General features: G+C 36.9%; 1 protein-coding gene and 2 long non-coding RNA genes across 3 annotated transcripts; all 3 read left to right on the top strand.

Annotated features, from left to right (window-relative positions):
* The first annotated feature begins 401 nt into the window (after window positions 1–401).
* Window positions 402–2,753, top strand: LOC141658816 (uncharacterized). The gene is made up of 3 exons (XR_012549451.1): window positions 402–538; window positions 636–743; window positions 2,537–2,753. It is a non-coding gene; the product is annotated as an uncharacterized LOC141658816 (long non-coding RNA).
* A 5,577-nt stretch (window positions 2,754–8,330) lies between these two features.
* On the top strand, window positions 8,331–10,675 carry LOC141658815 (uncharacterized). The gene is made up of 3 exons (XR_012549450.1): window positions 8,331–8,467; window positions 8,565–8,672; window positions 10,459–10,675. It is a non-coding gene; the product is annotated as an uncharacterized LOC141658815 (long non-coding RNA).
* A 1,404-nt stretch (window positions 10,676–12,079) lies between these two features.
* On the top strand, window positions 12,080–15,797 carry LOC141588275 (uncharacterized). Its single transcript, XM_074409724.1, has 2 exons — window positions 12,080–12,455; window positions 15,028–15,797. Exons 1-2 carry the CDS (start codon window positions 12,080–12,082, stop codon window positions 15,795–15,797), a joined length of 1,146 nt encoding a protein of 381 aa, XP_074265825.1.
* Window positions 15,798–17,066: the final 1,269 nt, after the last annotated feature.

Here is a 17,066-nt window from a genome sequence, read left to right as displayed (position 1 = left end):
AAGTATTTAAAGTAAAAATAATTTAAAGAAATATAATTTTATTATATTTTGAAGAAAAGTATTTATTTTGATAGTTTTGAAATGTTTAAAAATAGTTTAAACCGTGTAAAATCTTTTATTTCGAAATAAGGGCGTATCGGGGGGAAAATGACAATTCGTTTGAACGTTGGGTAAACGAATTTGGAAATGGGTCATGTGAATACTCAATTTTATTGTAATCTCGTGTTTAAAGACTTTGGACTTGACGGAATTTACATTTGACTTACGGATTTAATTATTATTGAAATGAGTCAAAACCGACTCGTTAAAAATCCCGACAAAAAAATTCCGCACGTATTTTTCCTCCTTTCTTCTCTCACGCGTGACACCTTCCCCTTTATTCTTTCTTTTTCTGAAATTTGGATGTTCATCCTCTAAACAACCAAAATCAAACCCCATTTTCACATTCAAGCTCAAAATCGCCATAAAACCTTCGTTTCTTGTCCGTTTTTCGCGAAATTTACCTTTCCGGAATCCCCTCGCCACGATCTACAACTTAGTATGTTCTAATTTCAATTTTCATTAAGTTATTTTAAGTCTATATTTCGGTATTTCGGTTTTGTGCTTAATTTTTGTGGTTTTTATTGTTTAATTAGGTGAAGGTTTGGAAGACGAGTTCGGGGACTCGTATATTGTAGAGGATAGCGGTTAGTTGTGGTTAGGGTTTCGGTTTTGAGGACTAATTGCTCATTTTCTAGCTTAAGGTAACATATTTCGAGCTACTCGACGAATTATCGTCACATGTTTTTGATTTTTGTATGTTTGGTGAATTTTTGTTTGGGTAGTAATTTTTCACATGTTAACCTTAGTTGCATGCAAGCTTAATTTGTGCCTTTTGGTAGTTTAAATTATCAAAATTGAATTGGGGACGATTAATTAATTTTCAGACGGTCTTATAATGTATAAAAATGAAAAAAAAAGAGGAGAAATGGTCTGGCAGCGGGCCCGGCAGCAGCCGGCAGGCCGTGGCAGGCCCGTGGTAGGCCCACGGCTAGCCATGGTTGGCCCGGGTCGGTCCGTGCTTGTTTCGCGGGTTTTCGTGCAATCTTGGTCTTTCCGGGTTAATTAATATTAGAATAGTATAAGTAACAAAAGGGTAGTAATTTGAATTGAAGCATACTAGTAACAAATATTATGTTAACGGAAAAATTGTGCTTATATTAATAGTTATCACATGTTAGGATAGTTTACAAAATGAAATTGTAATTAATAGGCTCAAAATGAATTTTATGGCTATAATTGTAATGCTTTGTTGATTGTCTTGCCAAAACCGAGCCTTAGTCCCTTTGATGATGCGATGTCGATTAATTGAGTGATTGGTCACCGCAATTTGACCCGCACTGTCCGCAGGGCTGGGTTGCGGGTAAAAATTCGGTTGAATGAATTAGATAATCGGCCTTTTTCTTGTTTTAGGCCATTTATTATATCTCTATTTCACATGTGTAATTAGTTGAATTTAAATAGTTTCTTATTTAGTTAGTTGAATTTAAATAGCTTCTTATTTTGTAGTAATGGCCCTAGTTTCCCCTAAAGCCTTTTATATTGTTATAATTGCTAGGATTGGAAATTAGTATTGAATTCTTGTTGAGGAACTGTTGGGATTGTATGCTGTAGATAGACATTTATATAGCTTTCACATGATAGAAAGTTAGAATTTATGTTGGTAAGTAGGACTTTTTGCCCTCTTAAGGTTAAGTGGGTGTCTTACTTGACTTATGTGGTGAGTTTTGGGTGGTGTGGGCTAAAATATTCAAGTCGGGACTAGTTGTGACTAGGTCCTAGGTGAGTATTTCGGCCTTCATCATAGATAGGTCTTTGTAGTCTCTGACGAGTATATGTTCACTGCTTGATAGCCTTTGTGTTCCTGACTAGTGGATGTTTATCCAAGTTGGGGCATGACCTCGGTACTAATTTTGATAGTATGGGGTCGGCCTTAAGTACTAGCCGACCCTTCGGTGGTGTCCTTAGGGTACTCACTTCACTTTGTTTTTAAAAAAAGTTGTGAGTCTTGGGTGCGGTGGTGTGTATCCGCATGTCTAGGTCTCCGCCAAAGCAGATTTTAGGCTAGGGTTGTGTTGTCTCTTGGCCATGTTTTCTTAATAGTAACCGCTGAGCCAAGATACCGGTTCGATTACCTTCCCTACCTCGTGGTATAGACTTGAGTTACAAAGTGACTATTGACGGGACTAAGAACTTATGCCTGTCTTTGATATATTGCCCTTTCTTGTTTGATGATTCTATGAATCATAGAAGGTGAGATGCAAGCCAATATGGTTTGATAGAGTTTGGATTACAAGTTGCTAAATGTTTCACATGTTAGTTTAGTTGGTCGGTTTAGGGCTCATATGTTAGAATAATTGATAATTGAATTCTTTATCATCTTGTTTACATGTTTTATTACATGTTACATAAATTTTGACGATTCGTGGCTGGGAGGACTCGAAGTTACTCCCCACTGAATTGTGGCTTTCGTGTTTGTATAAAATGCGATTGACAGGTTGTTGATGCTTTGTTTGGGGTCACAGACGGCTAGTGAGCAAGGAACCTTGGACCTAGTTTTGGCTATTCCATTAGTAACCTTTTACACTTTTGGTTTGTATATTATTTGAAGGGACATATGTCTCCCTTTTCTATTTTTGGTTTGTATCCTTATATTTCCGCGTCTTTAGTTATGTATGTAAATTAGTTTATCAGTTGTTGCAGGGTTTTTGACACTCTTCTTGAGTTGGAATTGGTTGTGAATGGTTTAGTTAGAAAATTTTTGAAATTGCAGGTTTTTGGACTAGTTGAACCATTTACAAACATATCCTACCAGTTTTTCTGTAGAATTTACGTATATAATTAAGGCTAAATTCAAGGGTGTCACAGTTGGTATCAGAGCCTATTGCTCCCGATGCACGTTTGTGCACCCCACTTAGAAATCACTTGACCTCTAAATAATAAACTTGAGAGAAGGGTAGGATGGGTAGAATTAGGATTTTATGTGGTAGCCTGTTTGTGATTGCTAATTGATAGGTACTAATTAATTTTCTTCTTTTTAAGATGGCTCCGCCAAGAAGAGATATTGATGATGCTATCTTACTAGTTCTTACCCAAATTCTCCAAAATCAACAAAATCAACCAGCTCCTCCTCCGCCACCGAGGGTACTCCAGCACCTATACTTGGGTGGCTAATCACCGACCCGAATCAACACTCCCACTTATGGTGGAGAGATTGATCCACCGCTCTTACGGGGTGGTTTAGGGAGTTGGAGAAAAGCTTCACGTTGTATGATGTCAAGGAGGAACATAAGGTGAAGCTAGCCTCTCATTTCCTAGTACGAGAAGCAGACCGGTGGTGGTCCATGATCGCCTACCGTTTCAAATGAACCAGGATTTGATTGGGTACGTTTCAAGGAGTTAGTGGAAGCCCGTTTCTATCCTCGGAGCCAAGCAAAGAAAAGTTGAAGGGATTCATGGAGTTGAAGCAAGGAAGCCTTCCAGTTCAGACCTTCACTGATAAATTCAATGAATTGGCTCATTATGCCACTAGATTAGTGAAGGATGACAATGAAAAAGCCTTCTTCTATCTTGAAAAGCTCTCCCCTAAGATCAAAAGCATGGTCCGTCGGGATTCCACTAGCTTTGTTTCCATTTACAATGATGCTTTATGGGCCGAGAATTCATTGAAAGAAATTGAAAATGAAGCTCGTGCAACTAGTTCTAGTCTTGGCAAGAGGCCTTTGTACCCTTCTTCTAGGCCCTTTACTCCTTCACCTAGGTTCATCTCTTCTCCCTCTGACTCAAACAAGAGGAGATTTGTTTCTAATGTTCAAGCTAACCGGGGTGGTCAATCTTCAGCTTTTAGTGACACTAAAGGTACTAGAGACCGACTGTGCTATAACTGCAAGAAACCAGCACACCCTGGTAAATGCTTCAGTGACCCTATCATATGCTTTACTTGTAACAAACCGGGTCACAAGGCTAATGTTTGCCCGGAGAGGAAGGTGACAGCTCCTACTGCTCCTGTCGTGCCAGTGAGGCCTGTGAGGCCGAAAGGTCGTATCTTTGTTATGAGCCGAGCTGAAGCTGAGGCACATCCTGATATCATTACCGGTACATTTTCTATTTTTGATGCTCCTTGTTTGGTACTATTTGATACGGGTGCCTCTTTATCTTTTATTTCAATAAAACTTTCCAATAAATTATCACTTGAATCATCACAAGAAGAAAGCACATCTATATCCTTACCCTCTGGTGATATCTTTTCCTGTTCTAAAATCTATCCGGAAGTCCCTATTTCTATTATGGGATCTATATTTCCAGCAAATCTTTTCCAATTTCCGCTTGAAGAATTTGATGTCATTTTGGGCATGGATTGGTTACATACTTATCATGCTCGATTTGAATGTAGAGACCAGAAAATAATTCTTACGAGCCCTTCTGGTCACCGTGTGTCTTATCAAATGGTAAAAAGACAAACCAGTACTAAACTAATTTCTGCTATGAAGTTTGTCAATGCAATGAAAAAGGGTCATCAAGCCTTTTTATGTATGGTGACTACTTCTGATTCTTCCTCTCTACCTCCTAAAGAGAACATTCCAGTAGTATGTGAATTTCCCGATGTTTTTCCTGATGAGCTACCGGGAATTCCTCCTGAAAGGGAAGTTGAATTTGCTATTGATCTTATTCCCGTAAATACCTATTGCTAAAGCTCCTTATAGGCTGGCACCGTCTGAAATGAAAGAGCTGAAGACTCAGCTGGATGACTTGATTGCCAAAGGTTTTATTCAACCTAGCTTTTCACCTTGGGGTGCTCCTGTTCTCTTTGTAAGAAAGAAGGATGGATCTATGCGATTATGCATAGATTATCGTGAGCTTAACCGAGTTACTATCAAGAATAAATATCCTCTTCCTAGAATTGATGATCTTTTCGATCAGCTCCGTGGTGCTTCTACTTTTTCTAAAATTGATCTTCGTTCGGGCTATCATCAAATTCCAAATTAGAAGCCGATATTCCTAAAACTCGCCTTCGATCGAGATATGGTCATTTCGAGTTTACGGTGATGCCATTCGGTTTGACCAATGCTCCAGCTGTATTCATGGATCAGATGAACCGTACTTTCAGAGAACACCTCGACAAGTGTGTTGTAGTGTTCATTGATGACATCTTGATCTATTCTAAATCTGAAGAAGAACATGTCCAACACATTCGTGCTATTTTGGAGATTTTGCGCCGTGAAAAATGGTATGCTAAATTCTCTAAATGTGAATTCTGGTTACCTAAAGTGACCTTCCTTGGGCATGTCATTTCAAAAGAGGGTGTTATGGTTGATCCTGCCAAAATTGAAGCCGTTGTTGATTGGAAAAGTCCAACCAATGTTTCGGAAATCCGTAGTTTCCTAGGCTTGGCGGGTTACTATCGACGATTTGTGAAGAATTTTTCAAAGATTGCTAGGCCGATGACTCAGCTGTTGAAGAAAGAGTCTAAGTTTGTGTGGTCTGAAGAATGTGAAAATGCCTTCCAGGAATTGAAAAAGAGGTTGACTACCGCTCCGGTGTTGACCTTACCTGAAGAAGGAGTGGACTTTGATGTTTACTGTGATGCTTCTAAGCATGGTATAGGTTGTGTCTTGATGCAAAAGAGGAAAGTCATTGCTTATGCCTCTCGACAGCTTAGAGTTCATGAAGTTAACTACCCGACTCATGATCTTGAATTAGCTGCGGTAGTACATGCTTTGAAGATTTGGAGACACTACCTCATTGGAGTCCATTGCAACATCTATACTGACCACAAGAGCCTGAAATACCTCTTTACCCAAAAAGAGTTGAACATGAGACAAAGGAGATGGTTAGAATTGGTGAATGACTATGATGCCAACCTAATATATCATGAAGGAAAAGCTAATGTGGTGGCTGATGCTCTTAGCAGAAAATCCTGTCATTCTTTGAATTCTTTTCGGGAATTACCTCCTGAACTTGCTTTAGAACTTCAAAAACTAGGAGTAAGCCTTGTAAAAAGGGGCTCTCATCATCTTGATGCCATGTCAGCTGAACCTGACTTCCACCGTGAGATCCGTACTTGCCTTCCTAATGATCCTACTTTCATATCCATTCGAGCTAAAATTCAACTTGGGCAAGCTAAGGATTGTAAGATTGATGATGATGGGTATCTCCGTTATCATGGTAGAATCTATGTTCCGAGTGCAGCTGATTTGAGAAAAAGAGTTCTTGATGAAGCACACCTTTCTCCTTACTCCATTCATCCGGGAGGTACCAAAATGTACAAAGATTTGAGATTGCAATTCTGGTGGCCTAGGATGAAAATTGAAGTTATGGAGTATGTCAGTAAATGCCTCACCTGTCAGAAAGTAAAGATAGAACATCAAAAGCCCGGGGGTTTACTTCAACCCTTGGATGTTCCTCTTTGGAAATGGGAGTCTATATCCATGGATTTCGTGATGGCTTTACCCAGGACTTCAACTGGGAAGAATGCTATTTGGGTGGTTGTGGACCGATTGACTAAATGTGCTCGGTTTATTCCCATTAGAGAGACCTGGGGTTTAGAAGTTCTAGCTGGTGCCTATGTGAATGAAGTAGTACGCTATCATGGGGTTCCTAAAGATATAGTTTCAGATCGAGATCCTCGATTTTGTTCTCGTTTCTGGACTGCATTACAGGAGGCCTTGGGTAGTAAACTATTAATGAGCACTGCTTTTCATGCCGCCACTGATGGTCAAACTGAGAGAACAATTCAAACTTTAGAGGATCTTCTTCGTGCCTGTGCTTTAGATTTCCAAACTTCTTGGGAGAAATGTTTGCCTCTGGTTGAATTCTCTTACAATAACAGCTATCAAACTTCCATTAAAATGGCACCATATGAAGCTCTGTATGGTAGAAAATGCCGTACTCCTGTCTGTTGGGATCAAACCCAAAATGTTCCAATGTTAGGCCCTGATTTGGTGACCGAGTCCATTGAACAAGTTAAGATCGTTCGGGAGCGGATGAAAGCCGCTCAGGACCGTCAAAAATCATATGCTGATGTCCGTCGTCGACCACTTTCCTTTGAGGTTGATGATCAAGTATTTCTTAAAGTGTCACCTATGAAAGGGGTGAAACGGTTTGGCGTTAAAGGGAAGTTGAGCCCTAAATATATTGGACCTTTTCAGGTGATTGAAAAGATTGGTCCAGTTGCTTACCGTTTAGAATTGCCCCCAAATCTGAGCAAGGTTCATAATGTCTTCCATGTTTCTCAGTTGAGAAAGTACATTAGTGACCCTAGCCATATCATCCAAGAAGAGATTCTTGAATTGGAACCTAACTTGGTGGTTGAAGAAAGGCCAATTCGGATTCTTGATAAAGCCAACAAGCAACTTAGGAGCAAAGTTGTACCTCTAGTCCGAGTTCTTTGGCGTTGTGGAAATGTCGAAGAAGAGACTTGGGAGACTGAAGCTTCTATGGTAGCTAAATATCCTGAATTATTCTCGTAAGGTATTCTTTTTCTTACTCTTTTTCCGAGTTCTAAGCCTTGTATAATCATATTGGTAAAGATAGTATTCTTACTATAGAATTTTAAACTAAAAGTTTGAAAATGCTTTTATGATTTTCAATGGTTTTAACATTAGTGAATGTTGAATCTCGTTGTTGGTGACGTCCCAATAATGGGTTTTCTCATTTATTGGTGTAGAAATATTTTTATATCTTGATATGAATATGGATGTTCTTGTCTGATCAACAAGAGTATCACCGTTTCATTGAAAAGATACCTATATTTTCTTATAACTATAATTTCTCCTTCTAAGTTTCGAGGACGAAACTTTTTAAAAGGAGGGGTGATTGTAACGCCCCGTAAATTTCGGACCGTTAATATATTTCAGAAATAATTTATTAATCAAAATAAAAGTGATAATTAAGTATTTAAAGTAAAAATAATTTAAAGAAATATAATTTTATTATATTTTGAAGAAAAGTATTTATTTTGATAGTTTTGAAATGTTTAAAAATAGTTTAAACCGTGTAAAATCTTTTATTTCGAAATAAGGGCGTATCGGGGGGAAAATGACAATTCGTTTGAACGTTGGGTAAACGAATTTGGAAATGGGTCATGTGAATACTCAATTTTATTGTAATCTCGTGTTTAAAGACTTTGGACTTGACGGAATTTACATTTGACTTACGGATTTAATTATTATTGAAATGAGTCAAAACCGACTCGTTAAAAATCCCGACAAAAAAATTCCGCACGTATTTTTCCTCCTTTCTTCTCTCACGCGTGACACCTTCCCCTTTATTCTTTCTTTTTCTGAAATTTGGATGTTCATCCTCTAAACAACCAAAATCAAACCCCATTTTCACATTCAAGCTCAAAATCGCCATAAAACCTTCGTTTCTTGTCCGTTTTTCGCGAAATTTACCTTTCCGGAATCCCCTCGCCACGATCTACAACTTAGTATGTTCTAATTTCAATTTTCATTAAGTTATTTTAAGTCTATATTTCGGTATTTCGGTTTTGTGCTTAATTTTTGTGGTTTTTATTGTTTAATTAGGTGAAGGTTTGGAAGACGAGTTCGGGGACTCGTATATTGTAGAGGATAGCGGTTAGTTGTGGTTAGGGTTTCGGTTTTGAGGACTAATTGCTCATTTTCTAGCTTAAGGTAACATATTTCGAGCTACTCGACGAATTATCGTCACATGTTTTTGATTTTTGTATGTTTGGTGAATTTTTGTTTGGGTAGTAATTTTTCACATGTTAACCTTAGTTGCATGCAAGCTTAATTTGTGCCTTTTGGTAGTTTAAATTATCAAAATTGAATTGGGGACGATTAATTAATTTTCAGACGGTCTTATAATGTATAAAAATGAAAAAAAAAGAGGAGAAATGGTCTGGCAGCGGGCCCGGCAGCAGCCGGCAGGCCGTGGCAGGCCCGTGGTAGGCCCACGGCTAGCCATGGTTGGCCCGGGTCGGTCCGTGCTTGTTTCGCGGGTTTTCGTGCAATCTTGGTCTTTCCGGGTTAATTAATATTAGAATAGTATAAGTAACAAAAGGGTAGTAATTTGAATTGAAGCATACTAGTAACAAATATTATGTTAACGGAAAAATTGTGCTTATATTAATAGTTATCACATGTTAGGATAGTTTACAAAATGAAATTGTAATTAATAGGCTCAAAATGAATTTTATGGCTATAATTGTAATGCTTTGTTGATTGTCTCGAAAACTCGAGCCTTAGTCCCTTTGATCGATGCGATGTCGCTTAATTGAGTGATTGGTCACCGCAATTTGACCCACTGTCCGCAGGTCAAGTTGCGGGTAAAAATTCGGTTGAATGAATTAGATAATCGGCCTTTTTCTTGTTTTAGGCCATTTATTATATCTCTATTTCACATGTGTAATTAGTTGAATTTAAATAGTTTCTTATTTAGTTAGTTGAATTTAAATAGCTTCTTATTTTGTAGTAATGGCCCTAGTTTCCCCTAAAGCCTTTTATATTGTTATAATTGCTAGGATTGGAAATTAGTATTGAATTCTTGTTGAGGAACTGTTGGGATTGTATGCTGTAGATAGACATTTATATAGCTTTCACATGATAGAAAGTTAGAATTTATGTTGGTAAGTAGGACTTTTTGCCCTCTTAAGGTTAAGTGGGTGTCTTACTTGACTTATGTGGTGAGTTTTGGGTGGTGTGGGCTAAAATATTCAAGCTGGGACTAGTTGTGACTAGGTCCTAGGTGAGTATTTCGGCCTTCATCATAGATAGGTCTTTGTAGTCTCTGACGAGTATATGTTCACTGCTTGATAGCCTTTGTGTTCCTGACTAGTGGATGTTTATCCAAGTTGGGGCATGACCTCAGGTACTAATTTTGATAGTATGGGGTCAGCTTAAGTACTAGCCGACCCTTCGGTGGTGTCCTTAGGGTACTCACTTCACTTTGTTTTTAAAAAAAAGTTGTGAGTCTTGGGTGCGGTGGTGTGTATCCGCATGTCTAGGTCTGCGCAGATTTTAGGCTAGGGTTGTGTTGTCTCTTGGCCATGTTTTCTTAATAGTAACCGCTGAGCCAAGATACCGGTTCGATTACCTTCCCTACCTCGTGGTATAGACTTGAGTTACAAAGTGACTATTGACGGGACTAAGAACTTATGCCTGTCTTTGATATATTGCCCTTTCTTGTTTGATGATTCTATGAATCATAGAAGGTGAGATGCAAGCCGGCTATGGTTGATAGAGTTTGGATTACAAGTTGCTAAATGTTTCACATGTTAGTTTAGTTTGGTCAGTTTAGGGCTCATATGTTAGAATAATTGATAATTGAATTCTTTATCATCTTGTTTACATGTTTTATTACATGTTACATAAATTTTGACGATTCGTGGCTGGGAGGACTCGAAGTTACTCCCCACTGAATTGTGGCTTTCGTGTTTGTATAAAATGCGATTGACAGGTTGTTGATGCTTTGTTTGGGGTCACAGACGGCTAGTGAGCAAGGAACCTTGGACCTAGTTTTGGCTATTCCATTAGTAACCTTTTACACTTTTGGTTTGTATATTATTTGAAGGGACATATGTCTCCCTTTTCTATTTTTGGTTTGTATCCTTATATTTCCGCGTCTTTAGTTATGTATGTAAATTAGTTTATCAGTTGTTGCAGGGTTTTTGACACTCTTCTTGAGTTGGAATTGGTTGTGAATGGTTTAGTTAGAAAATTTTTGAAATTGCAGGTTTTTGGACTAGTTGAACCATTTACAAACATATCCTACCAGTTTTTCTGTAGAATTTACGTATATAATTAAGGCTAAATTCAAGGGTGTCACAGTCGTTATTAAATGCATTAAACCATTGCGATAGGCTCCTTATTGATTGCCAGATTTGGCGTAGTGAAGGGATGAATGAGTTATGAAATTTTTAAGATTATGCATGGAGGTTTAGGTTTAAACTTTAATGGAGGTCTTAGGACAGAGAGGAAATTTCTTACACTTTGAAGGTAGAAGATGAAGTGTGTTGATTCTCAACAAAATAAAACCTAAAAAGAGGCTAATTTGACTTAGCTTGACTAATAACCCAATTGACTCGATTTTCATTTAAAGTTCGCGTAGAATCCGATTTTAAACTCCAATTCGGCAAGTTGGCAACATTTTCTACACAACTACACTAAAAAATGGTTTATTTATAAAATAAGGTTAATAAAATAACAGAATAACTATTTAAACTATAATAAATTCCGGAATTAGAATTTTGCGGGTGTTACATTTAGCACTTATACGAGTTCAACATATCTCATTACAATACCATAATTCTAACAACGACAATTTTCCTTTTTTATCATACTTGGGCTACCTTGATTGATGATTAGAGCTTCTAAGCTATAAGATTAAAACTTAAGAGTTACACGAATAAATAAACAACGAGATTACCTTGACTTGGCATCATCAACATCAAATATGGTTCTAAAAATAAGTCATATGATCATAGACTCCTTAATCAATTATCTAAAACAATAAGGAAAGATAATGGGGAGGATGGGTCATGAGTATAATCTGAAATAATATAAAAAAAGGTTTATGATATAAAATAAAATCACGCGTTACCAATTTGATGTAAAATAACCACGAGTTTAAAGAAATATGCAGCGGAATTAAAGTGTTTTTGGTGTTTTTTGTATGAAATATGCACGAAAATTAAAAGGGATATGAATTAGTTGTGAAAATCTCGCAAGACCCCTCAACTAAAACTAGGATATGACGTGAACAACTCTCCTCCCTCGCAAGGAACTCGAAACCGAACGCGAATGGCCCTCAACCTCGCAAGGATGAATGTGTATTATCTCACCCTCGCAAGAACGAAATAATAAATCTAATAACTCGCAATCAATTAGAACACACAAGTATAAAACTTGAATTAACTCTCAAACTTTTTTTAACACTCAACCTCGCAAGGAAGTGAATTTAAGTATATATTTAGGGAAGTAAACTTGAGTCAGTTAGACAGGGGGACCCTCTCTCACCCCTGTTGTTTACCATATGTATGGAATACCTTACTAGGCTTTTGATGTGCTCTACTTCTACTATGGGGTTCAAGTTCTATCTTCTCTCTTCCTCTATGAGGCTCTCCTATCTAATGTTTGCAGATGATATCCTTCTCTTTAGTAAGGGAGATGCTTCTTCTATGATGATTATTATCAGAACTTTCTCTACTTTCTCAGCTACTTCAGGTCTCAGGATGAGTAAAGGGAAGTCAAATGTTTATTTTAATGGAGTGAGTGAAGCTCTGAAGGCTGATTTCCTACAAGTATCTGGCCTAGTTGAAGGTAGGCTCCCTTTCAGGTATCTAGAGGTTCCTATCAAGACTACTAGACTTAATGCCCAGGACTGCAAGCCTCTCTTTGATAAGATTATGGCTAGAATAAGAATCTTGGGAATAGGAAATTGTCATATGCAGGAAGGTTAGTTCTAGTCAAGGTTCTGCTTAAAACCCTACATAATTATTGGGCTCAAATGTTTATTCTACCCACTGGAATTATTACTAGAATTGAGCAAATTTGTAGGAATTTCCTATGGGATGGGGGGTTTGACTTCATGAGATCCCCTTGGTAGCCTGGGATAAAGTGTGTAGGCCAAAAAAAGTAGGAGGTCTTGGTCTTAAACAAGATATTATGTGGAATAAAGCAGCAGTGGGCAAACTGGCACTACTACAGATACAGGCTATAACAACGGTTAAAAACCGTTGTTATATAAAAAAGCGGACGTTGTTAAACCGTCCGTTGTAAAAGGTTTTAACAACGGTTGGTTTTCTTAAGGAACCCGTTGTTAAAACTATTAACAACGGTTTTAAGTATAAAAACCCGTTGTGGAAAGTGTGACTCAATTTTGGGGAAAAAGTTATAACAACGGGTTGTAATATACAAACCGTTGTTATAACTAAAGACAACGGGTTGTTTATCAATAACCGTTGTTGTTTGCTTTTTAAAAAAAAAAATTAAATATTACTAGATGCATGCATAATTACGGCCCGTTATAATTCCGATGCATGCATTATTACTGTCATCCCTGTGCATATGAATGGACAATATGGAATGAGAAGGGTTATAATAAGATTTGAAGCAACAGAGAGAGATATGATGATGATTATGGCACAACTTCCTAACATATATATTAATTAAAAAATAACTCAAACCACACATTACTTAGTATAAATACATGCATTATCTCAACTAACATTCCATTATCTCACTATACATCTCCAAACCCTAACTGCTAAAACAAACTCCAAATAAACCCTAATTAATCTTTCAAACAAACTCCAAACTCCATCAACAAAATGAATGATATCATCCTTAAGACTTTTACTATGATCGAGAACAACAACAGTTTCATCCGTCGGTTGCTCCACATTGAGGACAGTTTCAGGAGCTACCTTGTGGATGCTCGATCCAGATCAAGGACGCCAAAAAGATGGCTTGACAGAGCAAAGAGTGATTGCGGCTATATGACGATATAGCAATCACGAACTAACCTCCAAATAGCTAAGGAGGAGAGGACGGATATCATAGAAGAGAATAAGACTCTCTATGAAAATATAAGAATTGCATTTTTATTAATGTAATTTTTTTAATTTATGTATTTATATATATATATATATATATATATATATATATATATATATATATATATATATATATATATATATATATATATATATATATATATATATATATCCTATATACTCCTCCGATCCGGACCAAAGGTAACATTGACTTTTTCACACTTGTCGAGGCACGTTTTGCAACGTAAATATCTTTAGTTACACATTAAAAATTATAAAAATTTGATATTCTTATAGCATTCATGACGATGAATCAAACAAGATCTCACATGAATATATTTTGTCTTATAGATTAAGAATAATATCGAAGATTCTCTACGACCATAAATAGTGCCAAAAAGTCAATGTTACCTTTGGTCTGGATCGGAGGGAGTATATAGTCAAGATCCGGTGAGAACTCCTAAATATTTGAGAATTGAGGATTTGTGAATACAATATCACGAGTTCTTCAGTAAAATATCACGAAAAATCAGACCTTTGTCAAAAAAAAAAATTGAAAATTTTTTTTGAAAAAAAAAAAAAAATTTGCACGGGTGTTTTTTTGTGTGATATTTATCGAACAACCTGTGATATTGTATTGAAGAACCTCTGATATTGTAACGCAATCCCCAATCCTCAAAAAGATAGTGTATCCTCACATGATCCCATTTATATATATATATATATATATATATATATATATATATATATATTAAGTTTATCATGCATTCCTCTCTATCATCTTGCTTCTTCTTTGTTTTAGTTTATTTAATTTGTTTTACTAGCTAATTAAGCGAATAATACTTAAAGAAATAATATAATGATCGATAAAAACACATACATGCAAATGAAATAATTAGAAAAATAAAATAATGACGATGAAAGACGATGAAACCAACAGTGACGGCGAGATTTACCTGATAATTAGAGAAAGTAAGAGACGATGAAATCAACAGTGACGGCGAGAAGATAAAACGACGATGAGAAAGAGAGAAAGAGACGGTGAGAAAGTGTGTGTTCTGTGTTTGTGTTTGTCTGTGTTTGTGTTTGTGTTTGTGTATTAAGGTTTGTATTTTGTGGCTGTAGCTGATTTGTGTTTGTGTGGTTTATAATATGTAAAGTATTGACAACGGTTATTAAACAAAAACCGTTGTTAAAACGTTTTAACAACGGTTGTAAAACAACAACCGTTGTTAAAAAAGTTTTAACAACGACTTTCAAAAGTAACCGTTGTGATTACTTTTCACTAACTTTGCGTCAATTTTGCGCCAAATTATTAACAACGGTTGTGCATGTGTGACCCGTTGTTAAAACTTATAACAACGGTTATATAACCATACCCGTTGTAATTAATTTTAGTAAAATTCGCGTCATACATTCTACAACGTCTATTGTCATTTTCGTGAATAATCGTTGTTAAAGGGGCGTTGTAGTTGCCTGGATTTGTAGTAGTGTGGTCAGGTGGATTTACACCAAACCAGACCTATTATGGGTCAAATGGGTTAGCAATATCTACCTAAGGGGGTCAGCTTGGCAAGATTACTCCCCAAGTACTAATTCCTCTTGGTACCAGAGGAAAATCTGTCAAGTAAAAGACGATTTCCATCAGGCATATCAGCAACAAAATTGGGTTCCCAATGGTAATGGATACACTATATCTAATGGATATGAGTTTCTCCGTCTCAAATCGCATGATGTCCCATGGTCTGGATTCGTTTGGAATGTATGGACTATACCAAAACATGGATTTATAGCCTGGATATATCACCATGGGAATATGAACACAAAAAGTAAATTGCACAGGTTGGGAATCAGGGAAGATAGTACCTGTTGTATCTGCGGAATAGCGGAAGAAACAATGGAGCATCTTTTCTTCGATTGCCCCTATAGCAAATGTCTTCTTCTTTGTATGGGAGCTTGGATGGGGATTAACTTCCCTGTCAACAACTTGCTAACTTGGCGCCTGGGAAGGTCTGGCTCTCAGGTCCAAAAGGAGATCCTTGATGCTGCTATAAATGCTTGCATCTACAATATTTGGCATCAAAGAAATCGCAGCAAGCATGAATTAGTGCTCGTCCGGCCAAACAAGCTTGCTCGATTGATAATGGAAGAGCTGAAAATGATATTTCGAGGGTTGGATCGAAGGAACTTGAATAGGAGGGAAGAGGATTGGTTTCAGGAACTGCTGAGAAGAGGGAGTTGATTTGTTGGGGTGATTTGATTTCTGATGTTCTTGTTGTTGATCAGGTAGGAGGAAAAAGGGAAAACACGAAGAAGCCGGTTTTCTAGGGTTCTTACCTTTTTTTTTTTTCTGATTTTGTATCTGGTCTTGTTGATTGTTGTATGATGTTGTTGTTTTGTTTGGGCTAGTTTTTTTGGGTCATTAGTAGTGATATGGGGCTGGACAGAATGTCGGTCTGACATTTGTATCGGCCTTGTTGTATGGTGACTCTTTTTTGATATATATACTTACATTTTATCAAAAAAAAAAAAAAAAAAACTTGAGTCAGTTCGTCACCCGCGTAAAAGTTGGACAGCTCAACTTAAAACGATCATATCTCCTTCTTTACTTAACCAAATAAGGCGTATGACCAGTCATTGGAAAGTTAACATCATGTACTTTCAACTCCAACAAACATCACACCAAAAATAGCCATATTTTTGGAGATATTGAGCTTTTAAATCAAGTGAATGAATCTGAATGACAAGAGTGACTTTGAACTTTGTCCCTCATGTATCAGTTTATTCATAAAATAAAGTTAACAAAATAATAAAATAACAATTTAAAGTATAAATTACGGAATTAGAATTTCGTGGGTGTTACACTTAGCACTTATACGAGTTCAATATATTTTATTACAATACCATAATTCTAACAACGACAATTTTCCCTTTTTATCATACTTGGGCAACCTTGATTGATGATTAGAGCTTCTAGGCTATAAGATAAAACAATAAGGAGAAATAATGGGGAGGATGGGTCATGAGTGTAATCTGAATAATAAATTTTTTTGGTAAACCGAGGTGTCCACTATCGACAACAAACAGATAATCGTCTCATGCCATGGTGCTTTCTCACGAAGTGGGCAAAAGGCAAAAGAGTTTGCTCTATTCCCATGAGCAAGGATTGAACTCTTGACCTCATGATTAAGGGATGAGGTGAGCAACCACCACAACAAACTCATTTGATTATAATCAAGAATAATAATAATAGGTAGAAATAGGATGAAAGCAATCTTGACCCTTATTTTTCCTGTCCTCTCACATGGCCTTAGATTAACTAGGTACTGGACCCTCAGATTTTATAAAGTACTGGAGGGGAACCAGACTCATTATTTTCAATAACTACTCCCTCCATTCAACTCCACTTTGCAACTTTGGTTTTTACACGGATATTAAAGAGCGGATTAAAAAAGTATTAAAAGTACATAGGAAAAGAGAAAGAAGAGGTTAAAAATATTAAAAAAACATA

The sequence above is a fragment of the Silene latifolia genome, chromosome 6 (genome assembly GCF_048544455.1).
Source record: "Silene latifolia isolate original U9 population chromosome 6, ASM4854445v1, whole genome shotgun sequence".
Lineage (NCBI taxonomy): Eukaryota > Viridiplantae > Streptophyta > Magnoliopsida > Caryophyllales > Caryophyllaceae > Silene > Silene latifolia.
The sequence above is the reverse complement of the archived record's forward strand: the minus strand, read 5'-3'. Positions and strand labels throughout refer to the sequence as shown.